This window comes from Rhinatrema bivittatum, chromosome 2 (genome assembly GCF_901001135.1).
Source record: "Rhinatrema bivittatum chromosome 2, aRhiBiv1.1, whole genome shotgun sequence".
In the NCBI taxonomy this organism is placed as follows: domain Eukaryota; kingdom Metazoa; phylum Chordata; class Amphibia; order Gymnophiona; family Rhinatrematidae; genus Rhinatrema; species Rhinatrema bivittatum.
Genome location: NC_042616.1, coordinates 756432455 through 756450943, shown reverse-complemented (window position 1 = coordinate 756450943; position 18489 = coordinate 756432455). Strand labels below are relative to the sequence as shown.

Here is an 18489-nt window from a genome sequence, read left to right as displayed (position 1 = left end):
AAAAACAAGTGCGATTCCAACTGCAAAACTGCTAAACTTCGAATATGGCATGCCGGCAAGGTACAACATACGTTTGCTGAAGCAATGGACGCGAGGTCATTTGTAGCTGGCTTACCTTGAACGGTAGTATTCGTTGAAATATTTCTCTATCATCTGTGTTTGCAGTTTGAAAATAGCTAATCGGAGATTGTTCCTTGCTCCTGTTGAACAGTTTGAATAAAGTTTTTCGGCCCGCCAACAGATCACGCACTAATTAACAGTCGGCGCCTGGACTTATTATTTGCTTCTCAGATGGCATTCGTCTGCACCAGAATAAAGATCTTCGATGAGCATGCTTGAACCTCGGAGTGAAAAGTTGGTTGTTAATACATGGTCATTATGGCTGCGACAGATAGTTTCCTTGCCTGGATTTGCAAGGGGTCGCGCCGGAGGTGGCTTCCCTCCACGGAACTTTTGAGGTTCAATTCGCTGCAGCCCTAATGGAAAAACAAACGGTATCTTGTTTGAAGGGTGTTTTAAGTGCTATTGCAATGTCCCCGGGATCTACAAAAGCACCGAGCAGCGATATGAGGTATGTTGCCAACAAGGACCGGACTGTTACTGTTCCATGATTTCTCGATAGTTGTTGCAATTTTTCCTTTTTTGCTGGATGTGGCTGGTATAAAATTTAGTAGAATAAGTCATCTACCCAACATGAGTAAATAATTAGAGAGAGAGGTGAGTAACTCCAGTGGGATATATAAACTTCCTGATCTTTCTCTATTTTTCAGTCTCTCTCTTCTACTTTGATTAATCTTCTTCTCCCTATTGGCTCTTTCTTGGGGGATGGTGCCTATACACATTTAGACTGTATTCAATGTTCCTTAACAGGAGCTATTGAATGTGAAAGTGAACGGGAAGGGAAGGGGTAGGGTTGGGGGTAGGGAGCGGGGGAAATGAGGGAGGGGTAGAGGGGGGATTTTTAAGCTTTAAGGGTTTTAGCTGTGCAGACGGCATAGCAAAGGTCAGTTCCAAGATAGAATGGGGGGGGGGTTCTTATTACAGAAAAGGGGGCACTTTTGGACATGTTGTGGGTCTAGGCTGGGAGGCTCATAACATAAAAACAGGAGTATCTGGAAGAAAGTGAATTATACGGACTGGGGGTGATAGTCTACATTTAGTCTCTTGGCAACCCTATCAAACAATAAAAATCCTGCAAGAGCTTAAAAGGTCCAAATTGGATATAGCAAGTATCCAAGAGACCCACCTAATAGATACAAAGAGTAAAACATTGAGAAGGGATTGGGTAGGCTCTTTATATTATATGCCACTGGTAGGAAAAAAAGTTGGGGTAGTGTTATTGTTCTATAAAAATCTGTCCAACCAGATGGATAAGGAAATCTTAAACCTAGAGGGCAGATACACTATTCTTGTTGTAGAGACATAACATTGTGTAATCTCTATGGCCCCAACACGTACAACCATGAGTTCTCTAAAGGGCTTGTGAATCTCCTTATAGTACACAGGAAGGGTTGGTTAATTGTTGCGGGGGATTTTAATTATTTCCATGATCCTTCGATTGATAGGTCACTATGCTCGCCCAGGAGCAAGGGTATTGATAAACAGAAGGGCATAGCCTTCATGTATAATAATTTACAAATTTTAGACATTTGGAGAGTATAGCATCCAGATAAGAAAGATTACACCCATGTCTCCAGAGCTCATAATACATTCTCACGGACTGATTATATTTTAGGCTCACAAGAGTTATCTCCTAAAATAAGTTCTGCAAAAATTGGCACTGCCAGTATATCTGACCACATTCCTGTTGCGTCCGTTGGTCTCAGACGGCTTCGACCTCTGTGCCTCACCTTTCTCTTTGCTCTCCCCGCTAGCCTTGGGAAGATGGCTACCACCGTATCTGCATGCCGCTCTCTCCAGCGTCCCCGGAACAGCAATGGCATAGCAATCCGCCATGTTTCTCCTGGGAGCCCCCTAGGGTGCACGCGCGCACGCCACACACGTCTTTATCCATGTCATGGCGGGAACCTCGGGGGTGGCCCCCTCAAGTGTCGTCACGCCATCTGGGTATTTAGCCTCCCCTTCGTTTGCTAACAATTCGAGTTAGCAAGGATTGGACTCGTCCGGTCTAAGCTACTCTGCCGCTTCCTTGCTGCTGCTGGAAGCTCTCTCTGCCCTTCGGGGATTTCTCTAACCTGGGTACCCGCTCCTCGGAGGCCCTTTGCTTTCTTTCAGGTGCCTATCAGGGATCAGGTACTTGCTCCTCGAGGGCCTCCTCTCCCTGCCTCGGTGCCTGTATTCAACTACTTCTGCCTGCTGGGATCTCTATCTATACAGCTACCAACTTAGTGAGTAATCTATCATTGTCAGTCTGTCTCATCCACAGATCAGCACTGGGAACCTGCATCCTGCACTCCCTATACTATCATTGCGAGACGGGTCTCCTCTGCCGAGGGCCCCTGGACTGCTACCTCTGCATCACTTCGCTACTGCCACCTCTGGTGGTATCATTCTGCTGTATAATAAAAGACAAATCTCTGTGTTTGTGTGTCTAGAGTCTAGCCTAGTACTGTGGTTCCTCACGGGGCTCCTCCCCGTGGGAGTGGTCATCACCATAGTACCCAAGAATCCACTCCAACACCTCAAAACTACAACAGTTCCTATATGGACAGATGGAAGATTAGAGGAAATGGAAAGGGGAGAATGCTTATGGAGATTCCCATCCTTTTAAGACAGGACAAAGATTTTCAGACATATCTATAATCTAAATGGAAACAATTTGCCTCACATAATTCTCAGCATGCTTCTACCTCAGGACTATTTTGGGAAACTAGAAAGGTTGTGCTGAGAGGGGAAATCATCTCAAATTTGAAAAGTAGAAATAAGCACCTGAATGGAATGATACTACACTTAGAATCCAAATTGAAATTGGCTAAGGAAAAAATGATTCAGCAATTATCTGAGGAGACTCAGTCAGAATATAATTCCATTCTTGCTAGCTTGCAGGCCTGTTTACACCAGAGAGCACAAAGGATGCTCCAATACTCTGGGCACACATTTTTCAAAATGGGAATAAGGCAGGCAAACTTCTTGCTAATGCAGTGAAGACTCGGCACAGTAAAACTTAGATAGACAAACTAAGGACCAGTCAGGGCACATGGGCTATTAAGCACCTGGATATTTGTGAGACCTTGAGACTTTTTTATGAGTCCTTATACTTTGATGATAGAACAGGGGGTATGGTAGAGGAAAATTCCTTCTTCCAGAATCTGAGTATTCCACAGATTACTAAACAATAATTAGAATATCTAAATAAACCAATTCAGTCTTTTGAGATCCTGGATGCTATCAGAAAGAGCAAACAAGGTAAAGCCCCGGGCCCAGATGGGTTTTCATATGATTATTACAGAATATTACAGGACCATGAGCCTTTTCATATGATTATTACAGAATATTACAGGCCCATGAGCCTTTTTTATGCAGAAGCTCTGTCTAAGAAAGCGTTCCCAAGAGACTTCAATATCGTGTTGGCAAAGTGTGGGAAAGACCCCTCTCACCCAGCCTCATATAGACCCATTTTCTTACTGAATTGTGATTTTAAAATTTATGCTAAAATTCTAGCTGATAGATTAAGTATAATGTTTCTGTCCATCATTTCTCTTAACCAGGTGGGATTTGTAAAGGATCGGACTGCTGGTTCACATATTACTTAGTTGACTACAGCAATAGCCTACTGCAAACATCATTTGATCCCATCCATTGTGGTTAGTTTTGATTCTGAAAGAGCCTTTGACAGGTCTCCTGGCCTTATCTTTTCTTGGCACTTCAAAGATTTGATTTTCAGGGAGATATTGTTAAGAGGATTTCACTTTTATATGCTGACCTGGTGTCTCATATATTAGCCAATGGTGGTAAATCCTTAGCTTTTAATATCTGTAGAGGTGTATGTCAGGGATGCCCCCTATCTCCTCTGCTCTACTTATTGTCCATACACCTGCTATTTCAGTAATGGTAGCAATATGTTTGAAACAATACTGCATATCTGTGGTTGTTAGTTTGAAATCTGAGCCCCCAGACCAATGTGTGAGAGTGTCAGAGAAATCACTCTTCGCTTCTAAATGCCTAATCGCTTTTGAAAATTTAGCACACATGGGTTTTCCTGCTTGCCCCTCCAGGAAGAGCTCCTCTAACTTCACCCAGAGTCTAATTGGGGGTTAGTAAAGCAAGTAGCTGTAATGTAATGCCTCACCTGGAGATAAGCGGAAAAATCTGAATGTAGTAATTTAAATTTTGCTCATAATTCTTGAAAACTATGTAGAATATTAGATTTAGGAGAGAACATATGGTGGATGTGTGTTAAACCTTTTTGGGACCAGTCAATGAAAACCTTGTTCTTCATTCCAGGCAGGAACTGTGGGTTTCCACAGATAGCCAAAAGTGGAGATAATGTCTCAGGCATGCCCAAAGAATTGCAGATGTGAGACTATGCTCATCTGTAGGAAGTGATGATTAAGTAGCTATTAAAGTCAAAGAGGATTACTGTGGCATCTAGTTGTAATAAAGAAGACATGTACCAGTTCCCAAACTATCTCTCACCATAGCTTGATGGACTCTCTACCTGGGTAACATCAAGTTAGGTTGAGAGAACATTGTACAAATTTCATCTTTGAGTGTTTCCTCACTCCGAAGGACATCAAATCTTCACAAGAATGTACTGTTCTGTTCATACGTCTCACTCTGAATGTCAAAGTGGCCCCTAACCCCTACACTACTACCTAAACCTCACCTCGAGTAAAGAGGTGGGCCTCGTATAGAGGTATAAATACCTAACTACTATAAAAGCTTTATAGCTAGTCTCTCTCTCTCTCTCTCTCTCTCTCTCTCTCTCTCTCTCTCTCTCTCTCTCTCTCTCTCTCTCTCTCTCTCTCTCGTGAAAAGATCACAAAGAGTGATAAAGCCTTAATGAAAAAGATGTAATTATGTCTGGTGTTAAAACTGTGCGATAGAGCTTTGCAAAGCCAGCCCACTTGGACAAACTCCTCCCCCTTTTCCAAATTAGCATCGCACCATGCATTATGGTGCTTTTCACATGCATTAAGGTGTTTTATTTTAAGATGATTATTTTTAAAATTATTTGTTCTAATTTATGTGCCATATTATTTTTGTATGGAAAATATTTTATTCATATTACTTTGTTATTCTGATTTATAATTTTTATATATTTAACCATGCTTAGAGATTTTTTAGCATGTAATAAAAAATTCTATTAATATCAATTCTTCTTGACTACATTTAAGATCCGCCCTCAGAATGCCCCTGATGCCACCTCTTTTGAATATCAACCTTATTGTTTTCACATGCAAACTCTTCGATTGCTGAATTAGCTGCAACAGAATTCAGTTCTGCATTAGTTAATCTGGCTTCACTACCTGCTCCATTTCAGCTGTGGAACTGCTCCAGGATTAAGAGGGTAATTTTCAAAGGTTCCGCATAGCATATGCTGAAAATACATGTATAAGTTTCATCAATTTTCAAAGTGGACATGCATGCATAAGTCCGCTTTTTAAATTAGGCCACCAAATCTACCATGCACAAATTATACCTGCTATTTGGTTCACCAAAATCTACCTGAAAATGTTTTGCACATATGGTCGAGTTTTGCAAAATAAGTGCTTAAATCCAAACCGCATGCCAACTCCATCTAAAGTTAGGCGCCTAAATAAATAATTGTAATGTGAATGTCATAACCCTCAGTTTATGTGTGGAGACAGGCATTTTATAAAGTTGGCTGATGTGTGCGTGTATCTCACTTATGAAATACTTGTGCGTGTACTTCCAAGCACCAGTTCACCTGCTCCAGATCCCACCTCACCCAAAAACTGAAGACCAAAGAGAAGATTTCCATGACTTGATTTCAGGTGTAAAAGCATGCACACATGTTTGATGATGTATATGCATTCTCCAATTATAAAATATGCAAGGGTGTGTGTACTTCCAAACCCTGACCTGGAAGAACCCTGAAATGCACTCTTTGTATGCGCATACTTTTCTGTGTGGCAGTGACAGTATACGAGTGCGCCTGCCCTTCTGAAGATTCACGTATGGTATACAGAGTCCCATTGCTGCCTATACTTCCATAAATTTGCTTAACCAGACCTCGTCTGTTGGAAGGCTATTTTGAAATGTTTTACTTTTTAAACTAACCTGTACTGTTTCTGAACCATTTCTGTATAACAAAATTCCCAAAGCCTCATGTTTGTCTTGAATTGTGTCTTAACTACACTGTAAGCTCCGTGGAGCAGGGACTGTCTCTTTTGTGTATTTATACAGCCTTGCAATGATCTGGTGATGCTATAGAAATGATAAGTAGTAGCAGTATTGGTAGTGTCAAACCCCTTCTCCTAATAAAAGGAAAAAAAGGCAATGCCGTTGCATATTGATATAACTGACTGCATTGAAAACCAATATTGAAAAACTACAGAGCCCTGTCATGGATTAATCTGTTCTATCAGTATACAAGGGCCTATTTTCAACAACTGTATAGCGATAAACTCGAACTCGGCATTTGCTAGGGGTTCTGGGGATTTTCTTGCTTTTTGGTTTAATTTTCACGACAAAGCACGACTTTAGCTTTCTACTACTCAGGCAGCGAGTAGTGGAAATGTACTTGGGATCTAAATACTTTCTAATCTTTCGCTAAAACCCAGAGGAGAAGCCCGACCATTCTGGAGGAAGATAAAGAGATGGCTCACTTACCTGATTTTGGGTTACAGAGTACCGGGGGGCTGGTGCTGAGGGTAGGACTGCTACTGAAGTAGCCACTGCTGCCACTGCTGCTCATGCTACTCCTCCTCACTGCTGAGACAATCTTTATTTCCTTGGTCGGACTCACTGCATAAACCAAAGAGAGAACTGTACAGGTCTCATGTAATAAACTTTCAAACTCTGCAAATTACTGTATATGTGAGGTGGATTTCCCAATAAGCAGAGTGTAGGTTACTGCCTAGGGGCAGCCACCCCACCACCAGAATTCTGCATCATCACTGGAAGCAGTACTCCTGTGCGACCCCATGCCATTTTGGTGGGAGGGGGGCAGGCAGCTGGCCTACTGTCTAGGGTCAGCTGGAAGGTTAAATCCACCACTGCCTTCCCCCCCCAAAAAAAAAAATTTAAAAGTTAAAGCTCAAAAAATGGTGTCTTATAATTGCATTATAAAGCTGATAAAATGATGTCATATTAAGAGACTGAGTAAAGTCATCTAAACTTGCCAGAGAGTAACTTAGCAGAGGAAGGAGAAGGTTTATTTCCTTGCCTTTGTCACAGATTCAGTATCTTATTTATTTGTTTCAGCCTTTCAACCGAAGTCAAGCATAAACCCCGTCTGGGAAAGAAAAACTGGTGGATGGATCATGGTCTTTCTGTAAGAGAATGAAAACAGGCCAGCTTTCTGTTTAGTACCAAGTTAACTATTTGGGGAACCTCCCCAGGAGAGAGAGTCCTACACTCCAGCCCTCATCTACTTGATTTGTCATCTAGCCAACTCCACCATCAAGAGGAACTACTCCATTTTCTTGATTGTTTATTCCACACAATTTTGTGTTTGGGACAGGGTGCACCCTTTACAAACTGGTGACATTAAGGCGAATCTTTTCCCCCACCCACTTTTTTGGAGTACTCAGAGGTAAAGACTATTTTTGAAAGTTGTGTACTTCACTCCCTTCCTCCCCACCTTTATTCGTATTCCCTATTTTTTTACTATCCTTATGGTTGCCCTGGTTAACAGGTCATGCATAGTGTTATTTTTGCATTGGTTGATATAAAATAAGAAAACTGCGAGTTTATCATATTTCACTACTGTACTTTTCCCATTTAAAGTTCTGGTTGGATTTATTGTCTACTTATACAATACAAGTAAAAGAGTTAATTACTATTTTATTCTCATGTAATGATTTTATCTGGTCTGTGGTGCACAAGTGAGAGGTTGTTTGGGAAGGGCACAAAACTGTGGTATCAGGGTGACTGGGACCCTGTCTCATCCCCCACTCAGACTACAAACCTAAAGATAAATCATTAGTAAATATAATTTCTCATGTGGCACTCCCCACCCCAAGCACAGGGGTAATTCATAGTCCAGACCGGGGGGACGACAACACACACATCACTTTTATGTTATGTCTCCTCATCTTGCCCCCAGACTTATGTACCGCAATACACATCTTCCTTTGTAATCCGCCTTGGGCCTTTCCTACAAAAAGGCAGGATATCAAATAGAATTAAATTAATACATTTTATAAGCAGCCTGTCATGGAGAGTGAGGCCTTGAGCTCTGTATGAGATTGGTGCTGGCAGGCTGGTAAACCAGTTGAGTCCCCACTGACAGTAGGTGAACTCACACTGGCTGGGATAAGGTCTAGGCTTCACATATATCAGTCTCTTCCTTCACAAGTGTTACGACTGTTGTTGCCCGACGTCTCCACTCCGCTCTCCTTACCTCTCTGGCGACTCCTCCTGCAGTTGACGGATATTTGGCTGCCACGGCGTCTGCCTGCCGTCCTCTCCGGCGTCCCTGGTCCGGCTTGGGCGCTGCCTCCCGCCATGCTGTCTAGCTGCCTTAGGGCGCGCGTGCCGTGCGACCCTGCTTCAAATACTTTCTTTGGCGCGAACCTCAGGGGCGTCCCCCTATGATGATGTCACGCATCCCAGATACAAAAAGCCTACGCTACTACTAGCTAATCGAGTTAGTAAGGTCAGGTATTCATACTGGTGATCTCCTTACGGATGGGATTCGCTCTCCGTGTTGCGGTCCCGACCGCTTCCCTTCTGTTAGGGCTCAGGCCCGCCTACCTCCGCTTCAGGGATCACCGCATTCCGCCCGCTCCGGACCCCGGGGGCTTCTCTCACTCCACGTGGCGGCCGCCATTACGTGCCTGCTTCCCTTCAGTCTCTCTCGCGCGCGCGAGGACATCCGTCTTGAGCGCTCAGCTCCCGGAAGCCTGGCCCCGCCCATGCTGCTGACGTCACGCCCAAGTCCCGATATAACCGGCGCTCAAACTCTCTCTCATCACCTTGCAACGAGGTTCACAACTCCGTAGTTGTTCTTAGTTGCGTTCCTGGTGATCTCCACGTTGCCTGCTTCTGACTCCAGTTTGCCTCTGACTCTGCTTCAGCCTGCTGCCTGCCTCCGACTCCGGTTTGCTTCTGACTTCCGCTTCAGCCTGCTGCCTGCCTCCGACTCTGGTTTGCTTCTGACTTCCGCTTCAGCCTGCTGCCTGCCTCCGACTCTGGTTTGCTTCTGACTTCCGCTTCAGCCTACTGCCTGCCTCCGACTCCGCTTCAGCCTGCAGCCTGCCTCCGACTCCGGTTTGCTTCTGACTCCGCTTCAGCCTGCAGCCAGCCGCTGACTCCGGCCTGCTTCCGACTCCGCTTCAGCCTACAGCCTGCTTCCGACTCCGGTTTGCTACAGACTCCGCAGCCGCCCGCTGCCCTGCCTTCAGCCGACCCTCGGCCCTGTGCAGTCGGTCCCCTGCCTTCCGGGTACCTTGGACTTCCTATCCTTTCTGTTTGCTCTGGTCCCGGTCTACGCCCATCTCAGCCTCTGGACTTTCTGTCTCAGTTCCAAGTCCCGAGGACCCGGGTCCCTACGGGCTCCTCCCGGGGGGTCCCTGGTTCCTGGGTGAACCCCTCCAGCTTGTGGCTCCACCCCCCGGCCTACCCTGTTTCCCTAGGTAGGCCGGCCCAAGGGTCTACTATCTCTCCAGCAGTGTCCAACTGCAACACTCCGTACCTAGCTACTCTGCCTCTTCATTATTGGACTTACTCTATTTGGGGTACCCGCTCCTCGGGGGCCTCTCTCTTCTCTTTTAGGTCGCTGTCTGGAACCGGTACTTGCTCCTTGAGGGCCCATGTTCCTGGACTCGCTGCCTGGACTTCACTTCTGCCTGGAAGATACCGCTGCCTTCGCCATCAGTGAGTTACCATCTACTTCTCTCAGAGCTGTTCCCTGGAACCAGGTACTCGCTCCTCTAGGGCCTGCCTCTACTCCAGCTCCTGTGATTCCTACCGAGAGAAACCGCTATCACAGAGCCCTGAGGGACTACAAGCCCAGCAGGGCTTCATCTCTGCTCACTACTGCCACCTCTGGTGGCTCCTCAATACTGTTAATAAAAGATCTATCTGTGTTGTGTGTCCTAAGCTGAGCCTGACCTGTGGCCCCTCACAGGACTTCCCCCTGTGGGCGTGGTCAGCAGCCACAGTGTCCAAGGGTCCACCCAAAACTTACAAACAATAACAAGTTGATCATTTGGAATTTGAGGCCAGCAGGACTTAGGCGAGAGTTCAGAGAAGAGCAAATAGTCAGAGTCAGTAATCAGGTCGAGGTCAGGGCAGGCGCAAGACAACAGTGACATGGCCCATAGAAACATAGAAATGATGGCAGAAAAGAACCAAATGGTCCATCTAGTCTACCCAACAAGCTTATGGTAGTATCTGCCATGCGTGCAGGTTACCCCCCATTCTTACCAGTTTCTCAAACCGTAAAAGTCAGGGCCCTTGGCTATTGTCTGAATCCAATTCCCTGTTACTCCATGCCACTGAAGCAGAGAGCAATGATGGAGCTGCATTAATAGTATGTAGGTTTACTGGTTAAGGGTAGTAACTGCCACAACAGCAAGTTACCCCCATGCACTCTTTTCATTTCCATTCTCTAGTTTTTAGGGATCCACAGTGTTTATCCCATGCTCCTTTGAATTCTTTCACTGTTTTCTTCTTCACCACCTTCTCTGGAAGGGCATTCCATCTATCCACCACCCTCTTTGTGAAGAAATATTTCCTGATGTTGGTTCCAAGTCATCCTCTCTCCTGTTTCATTTCATGACCCCTAGTTCTATTGATTTATTTCCAAAGGAAAAGGTTTGACAATTGTGCATCATTAAAACCTTTCAGGTATCTGAAAGTCTGTATCATATCTCCTCTGAATCTCCTCTCTTCCAGGGAATACATATTCAGATCACAGATCTTCTGATACAGATCCCACACCATTTTGGTTGCTCATCTTTGGACCACCTCCATCCTGTCTTTATCCCACTTCAGATACGGACTCCAGAACTGAACACAGTAATCCAAATGAGGCCTCACCAATGACCTGTGCAAGGGCATTAGCACCCCCCAATCTTCGACCACTCTTCCAACTTTCTTAAATCACTTTTCATTCTCTCTGTTCCTTCAGGCCTATCCACTCTATTGCAGATCTCAGTATCATCCGCAAATAGGCAAATTTTACCTTCTATCGCTTCCGCAATTTCACTCACAAAGAAATTGAACAGAACCGGTCCCAACACCAATCCCTTAACACAGTTCTCTCTTCAGAGTAAGTTCCATTTACCATTACACTCTGTCTCCTATCAGTCAATCGGTTTGGGAGTGAGCGCCAAGGTGGTTGTGTAGATTACAAACTTCTTGTTTTATTCACAAGCCTCCTATGCAAGACCATATCAAAAGCTTTGCTGAAATCCAACTAGATCACATCTTACTTACTTACTTACTTACTTAACAGTTTTTATATACCGACGTTCATCAGTGATATCACTTCGGTGTACATTGAACAAAAATAATACGCCGAAGTGGCGTTTGAGAAGGAACGTGTAGGAAAAATATGTGAGCTTAAACTAGAATAATCAGCATTATATATGATATTTACAGGGTAATATCGGTGTTATATAAGATATTTACAGAATAACAGGTTCTTATGGCCTGGATTGGCCACTATTGGAAACAGGATGTTGGGCTTGATAGACCCTTGGTCTGACCCAGTATGGCCTGTTCTTATGTTCTTATATAATATTTACAGGAAAAACAATGGTATACATTAAACAAAAAATAAATTGGGATACCGAGGGGCTGGGACTAGGGGAGGATTATAGAGTAGGGAGAAGTATATGAGTTTTGTTAGCTAATTTGTTTACATTACAATGTTTATTTTGATCTAGTATACCCTTTTCCAAGTTCCATAACCTTGTTCTATGTAATGCCTATTGGCAAAATTTATGTTTAGTTTCAATGTAAACCGATGTGATTTGTATTTCATACAGGAACACCGGTATATAAAAATCTAAAAATAAATAAATAAATAAGTATGTTCAAGGTATAAGAATGAAGGTTGCAAACAAAGAAGTTAGCTCGAAAAAGTTTATGAGGGAAAGTAAGCTAGGGAGGAGTGGGACAATGTAAGCTAGGGGTGGGACAATGGAGGCGAATGAAGAAGTTAGATCGGATCAGTTTTGCGGGAAGTAAGCTAGGGAGGGATGGGACAATGGAAGGTAGGTGGCCGAGGTGTAAGATTTAGGTGTAAGCCTGTGTGAAAAGCCACGTTTTTAGTTTTTGCTTGGGCACAGTTCCTGGAGTAGATCTGCAGGCATTGAATTCCATAAGACGGGACCAGCTAAGGAGAGCACTCGTGCTTTTGAAGTTGCGAGGTTGGTGAGTTTGGGAGAGGGAGTACATATGGTGGCAAGGTATTGGTTTCTAGTCGGTCTGGAGGAGGAGTGGAATTGCAGTGAGTCCTTAAACCAGTTCATTTCGGGGTTGTGTAGCGCTTTATGTATGATAGAAAGTGTCTTGTATTGTATGTGGGAAGCGATCGGTAGCCAGTGTAACTCTTTTAAGACAGGTGTAATGTGTTTATTGCTGCAAGTATTGGTGAGGATTCGAGCGGCTGTGTTTTGAAGTGGGTAGATGGAGTTTTTGGGTAAACCTATGAGGAGAGAGTTACAGTAGTTGATTTTGGAAAAAAGCATAGTTTGTAGGACCATGCGAAAGTCAGAGAAATGTAGCAGGGGTTTAAGTTTCTTTAGGGTATGTATCTTGAAGAAGCACTCTTTAAGTGTTGACTTGATGAATTTCTTTAGGTTGATTTGATTGTCTAGGGTAAAAGATTGATTTAGGTTGATTTGATTGTCCTGTTGGGAAAAAGAGATATGGGGCGGAAGCGAGTGATGTAGGGGGTGGGCATGGGTGTAGGTTGGTGGGGAAATAAGCATAAGCTCAGTTTTTGCGGTGTTAAGGGCAAGATGAATGCTATTTAAGAGCTTGTTGATTGACATTAGCATGGATTCCCAGATGTTGAAGGCTTTAGGTAGAGAGTTAGTGATAGGGATGAGAATTTGCACATCGTCTGCATAGAGATAGTGAGGAAGATTGAGATCGGATAGGAGTTGACAGAGCGGTAGAAGGTATATATTAAAGAATTGGTTTATTGAACCAATTCTCTAGGGCCTGTTGTTTGTGTTCAGGCTGCCCCCCCCCCTTGTTACCAACAAAACCATTGTTGTGCCCATTGGCACCTCTTTTGGGTGTTTTGTTGGTACCCTTTTATGTTAGGTGGCAGCCTGTAGCTAAGGATTCACCCATATGTCAGGACTACCACTCTGCTTATCCTCGAAGAAAGCAGAGATGCTTACCTGTAACAGGTGTTCTTTGAGGACAGTAGGATGTTAGTCCTCATGAAACCTGCCCGCCACCCTGTGGAGTTGGGTTTCCACTCCTTGAGTTTCTTCTCCTTTTTTATTTTTCTTCTTTAATTCTATGTTATAAGACTGAAGGGGACGCCGCATGGATGCATGGTATAATGCATGCTAAGCATGTTCAAAGAGGCATAGTCAAAGTTCTAGAAACTTTGACAAAAGTTTTCCGGACCAAGCTCACCCATGTGTGAGAACTACCATCCTGCTTATCCTAGAATACATTCTGCAAAGATTTTACATACTATGCTCTTCACATTCGCAGAAACTGCAAAGAGCGAGGCCCTTTTTTAATGCTGGGTGCTTTTTTTTTTTTTTTTTTAATTACCTTGTTTCTATGCCTCAAGATAAGTATGCTTCCCGCCATCTTGCATTCTTCTCCCTGCCAGCACCAGGATATACTGTATGTCACGATCCACCTCTCTGTTACATCAGCGTGCTGTGACTGGCAGTGTTTGTTAGCATTCCCCTTGCCCCTATCACACATTATCTGCTGCTGCTCTTTGTCCTGTCCCCCACCAATCGTTGCTGCTCTTCGAGGTCCCAATTATCTAGCCTCCTTGGAGGTCCCTGACTTCCAGTCACCTCTCTTCCCAATCTCCAGGCATTGCTGCTTCTCAGAGATCCTCCCTCCCATCTCCAAACAGTAGGGATGTATACGGGGAAAACATGTTTTGCTTTGATTTTTATTCATTTCATTTGGGGTTTTTTTTCTTATTCATTTTTCAATTTGTTTGATGTTTATTTAATTTCTTTGTGTTTAACTGAAATGAAATAAACATTCAAATATGAAAAAAAAAAAGTCAGAAACAAAGGGACTGGGTTAGCTCTCCCCAGCTACAAAAAAAACCTCCAGTGCCACTGAAATACAACATTAACCCTCTCCCCTGGCTCTTTCCCGATTCTCCCACCCTCCCTGGACACATGATCTTACCCCATCTGTGGGGTTGAATAAATCCAACTGAGGCAGAAGCAATCCCATATCACTCCTATCCCACAGGATCCCATCACCCTGAAGGCAGCACGATTTTGTTGTATGACCATGCAACACAGGGCCATACAATAGAATGCTGCCAGTGCCATTTTGACTTTGAATCGTTTCTGCCTCATTTCAACTTACTTAATCCCATGAATGGGGCAAGAGCATGCATCTGGGGAGGATGGGAGGATAGGGGAAGAGCTGGTGGAAAACAGGGTTAACTTTTGTATTTTGGTAGCACTGGTGGCATTCGTAATCTAAAGAAAAAGCTCAATGGATTCATTGAGGTTTTCTTTTTGTTTCGTTTTGATGTGACAAAACCAAACGGAGTGTTGTGTTGCATTTTTCATGTCATTTCAAAACGAATGCACATGCCAAACACTGCCTCTCTCTGCTGTCCCCATCTACAGCTACTGTTGCTACCTCTCTTCCATGCCCCTAATATCCAGCTGCTGCTACAGTTTTCCCTCATTGTCCCTTAGCGTCCAGTCACCAAACCTCAGGCTCTTCGACCTCTAAATCACCACTGCCCACCTCTACCCCAGAGCCCTCTCCAGCAGCAGTCAGTCACTGTGCTGCTCCTGAGTATGTCCACCCCGCCCCTTGCCACTGCCACTCCAGAAAAGAAACATGCCACTCACAGCCTTCCTCAGCTATCGCTGAACCTTCTCCCTGACTCTGGGCCAGCCACTGCTGCCTCTCTCCTGCTCACTCAGTCAGGTCCCTGAAAGTCATTTCTGCTGCTTGCCTCATGTGTACTCTGGCACCCTTGCCCTGCAGGGAGGTTTCTCTGATGGCGCCAACACACACACACACACACACACATGTGCTCTGTGACAAGAGTCCCAGCCGACAACTCTTGCCACAAGAAAGACAAACAAGATGGCAGTCGCAGAGAAAACAGGAAGCAAACCATAAGCACCCTTCTTGGACTGATACTAGCAAATCAACAATACAAAAAGTAAAAGAAAAATCAGGCTCCAGTAGGTCCAAAAGAAGGTACTTAGATCTTGATTAAAAAATAACAGCATTTAGACTGAACTTCCCCTTAATACAGTTTGATCCTTATACTGTTGCATTGAGACTATATATGTTTGAGTTTTTCTCTTGGGAATCAGTGAAGCTTGGCACTGCTGTTCGTGAAGCCTGGGGTACTTATTACCAGTATTTGTTTACCAATGCTGGAACTCATTCCAGACATTCCTAAGGACGCTGCAAAGCAATGATTGATGAGCACTATCTTACAACCAGTGCAAATGTTTTTAGCGTCCAGCATTTTATCACAATAATGGATGCTATTGTTAAATTAATGTGAAATGCTAATTGTTTTCAGCACTGATGCAAGATTATCTGCCATTATTTTAGTGAACAAAACCAAAATGTGCCCATAACTAATTCCACTCGTTTTTGTTAGAATTGTGATATAAGACCACATAATTACATTTTATCATAAAATTATGTCATTTATTTTCATGTGTAAAATATAAAGAGCATGGTTTGTTTTATGTAACCAATTACTTTGAAATGTGATTTTTTTTTTTAAACATAAATTACTAGGTTTCTCGGATTACGGTGGATTTGGTTTTCTGTTGTTTGTGTACATAACAAACTGTACCCATTGCATATGCCCAAATTATAATAAAACCTTCTCTAAAGCAGTGGTGGCCAACCTTTCACAGACCAAGAGCCAGAATGCGCAGTACCGAAGAGCCTCACATTTTCAAGAGACAAGGAGGAGAAGTGGGGATGGGTTTTTGTCTCTCAATCCTCCCACTAGTCTTTCCCTCTCTGTTCCCCCACCCTCTGTCGTCCCAGCAGTCTCTTAATCCCAACCTGTGGTCAGGCCCCTCTCAATCTCCCCACTCTTTTCACACTGCCTCTCTTAGCAGCCCAGGCACCCTGTGCACAAACAATGAGAGAGGCTCAGCGGCTCCAGCATAACACTTTCCACCCCACATCTTGTGCTACTATACACCATATCCCCTTCTTTGCTCAATATCCCACATCTCCTCATTTTTCCCCTGACCCCACTCCATCCTCCATATACTCTCTCTTCTCCCCTACCCTCTGCCAAGCACCAATATCCCAAACTCCACCATCACTTCTGGCCTACTTTCACAGACACCCTCCCACCAAGGTTTTCATTCATGCCTTTACTGCCTTTTCCAAACGAAGTCAGCCGTAGAGACAAAAACATATAATAAAACTTTTTAAAATATATCCGAAGCAGGAAGCCTGCGAGGGAGTCCGTTGGACCGTTAGATGATCGAGGTGTTAAAGGGGCACTTAGGGAAGGTAAAGCTATCGCGGAAAGACTAAATTAATTCTTTGCTTTGGTGTTTGCTGAGGAGGATGTTGGGGAGATACCCATTCCAGAGATGGTATTCAAGGTTGACGATTCAGATGAACTGACCCAAATCACAGTGAACTTGGAAGATGTAGTAGGCCAAATTGACAAACTGAAGAGTAAGAGTTGCAAATCAGTTAGGACTGGATGGTATACAAGAACTCAAAAATGAAATTTCAGACCTATTATAAGTAATTTGTAACCTATCATTAAAATCATCCATTGTACCTGAAGACTGGAAGGTGGACAACGTAACCCTGATATATAAAAAAGGCTCCAGAGGTGATCCGGAAAACTAGAGACCGGTGAGCTTGATTTCAGTGCCGGGAAAAATCGTGGAAGCTATTATAATCACAGAGCATATAGAAAGGCATGATTTAATGGGATACTGCCAGCATGGATTTACCCAAGGGAAGTCTTGCTTCATAAATCTGCTACATTATTTTGAAGGTGTTAATAAACATGTGGATAAAGGTGAACCAGTAGATGTGGTGTATTTAGATTTTCAGAAGGTGTTTGACAAATTCCCTCATGAGAGGCTTCTAAGAAAACCAAAAAGTAATGGGATAAAAGGAGATGTCCTTTTGTGGATTGCAAACTGGTTAAAAGACAGGAAACAAAATAGGATTAAATGGTCTGTTTTCACAATGAAAAAAAGGTAAACAGTGGAGTGCCTCAGGGATCTGTACTTGGACCGGTACTTTTAATATATTTATAAATGATCTGGAAAGAGGTACGACAAGTAAGGTTATCAAATTTGTAGACATCACAAAATTATTCAGAGTAGTTAAATCACAAGTAGATTGTGATGATTGCAGGAGGACCTTGCGAGACTGGAAGGAATATAATGTGGACAAGTGCAAGGTGATGCATATAGGGAAAAATAACCCACGCTGTAATTACATGATGTTAGGTTCCATTTTAAGAGTTACCACTTAGGAGAAAGATCTGGGCATCATAGTTGATATTACATTGAAATCGTAGACTCAGTGTCCTGTGACGGTCAAAGGGAATGGCAAATAAAAACAGAGATTGTCATAATGCCTCTATATCACTCAATGGTTAGTCTACACCTTGAATACTATGTGCAATTCTGGACACTGCATCTCAAAAAAGATATAGTTGCACTGGAAAAGCTACAGAGAAGGGCAACCAAAATGATAAAGGGCATGAAACGGCTCCCCTATGAGGAAAGGCTAAAGAGGTTAGGGCTGTTCATCTTGGAGAAGAGATGGCTAAGGGGGGATATCATAGAGATCTACGAAATCATGAAAGCACTTGAACAGGTAAATGTGAAACGGTTATTTACTCTTTCGGATAATACAAGGACTAAGGGGCACTCCATGAAGTTAGCAAGTAGCATATTTAAAACAAATCGGCAAAAATTATTTTTCACTCAGTGCACAATTAAGCTCTGGAATTCGTTGCCAGTGGTTGTGGTTAAGGCAGGTAGTATAGCTGAGTTTAAAAAAGGTTTGGAAAAGTTCCTGGAGGAGAAGTCTATAAACTGCTTTAATCAATAGGGAATAGCCATTGCTTGTTGCTGGCATTAATTGCATGGGATCTATTTAATGTTTGGGTACTTGCCAGATACTGTGACTTGGATTGGCCTCTGTTGAAACAGGATGCTGGGCTTGATGGACCCTTGG

The 18489-nt window shown here is 43.5% G+C and overlaps 1 protein-coding gene across 1 annotated transcript in view; it reads right to left on the bottom strand.

Moving 5' to 3' along the window:
* Positions 1 to 18489, bottom strand: part of DEPTOR (DEP domain containing MTOR interacting protein) — a 236511-nt gene that overhangs the window by 88499 nt on the left and 129523 nt on the right. Inside the window, 1 exon segment of the mRNA XM_029591951.1 lies at positions 6757 to 6891. Within this exon segment, the coding sequence (XP_029447811.1) occupies positions 6757 to 6891 (135 nt within the window).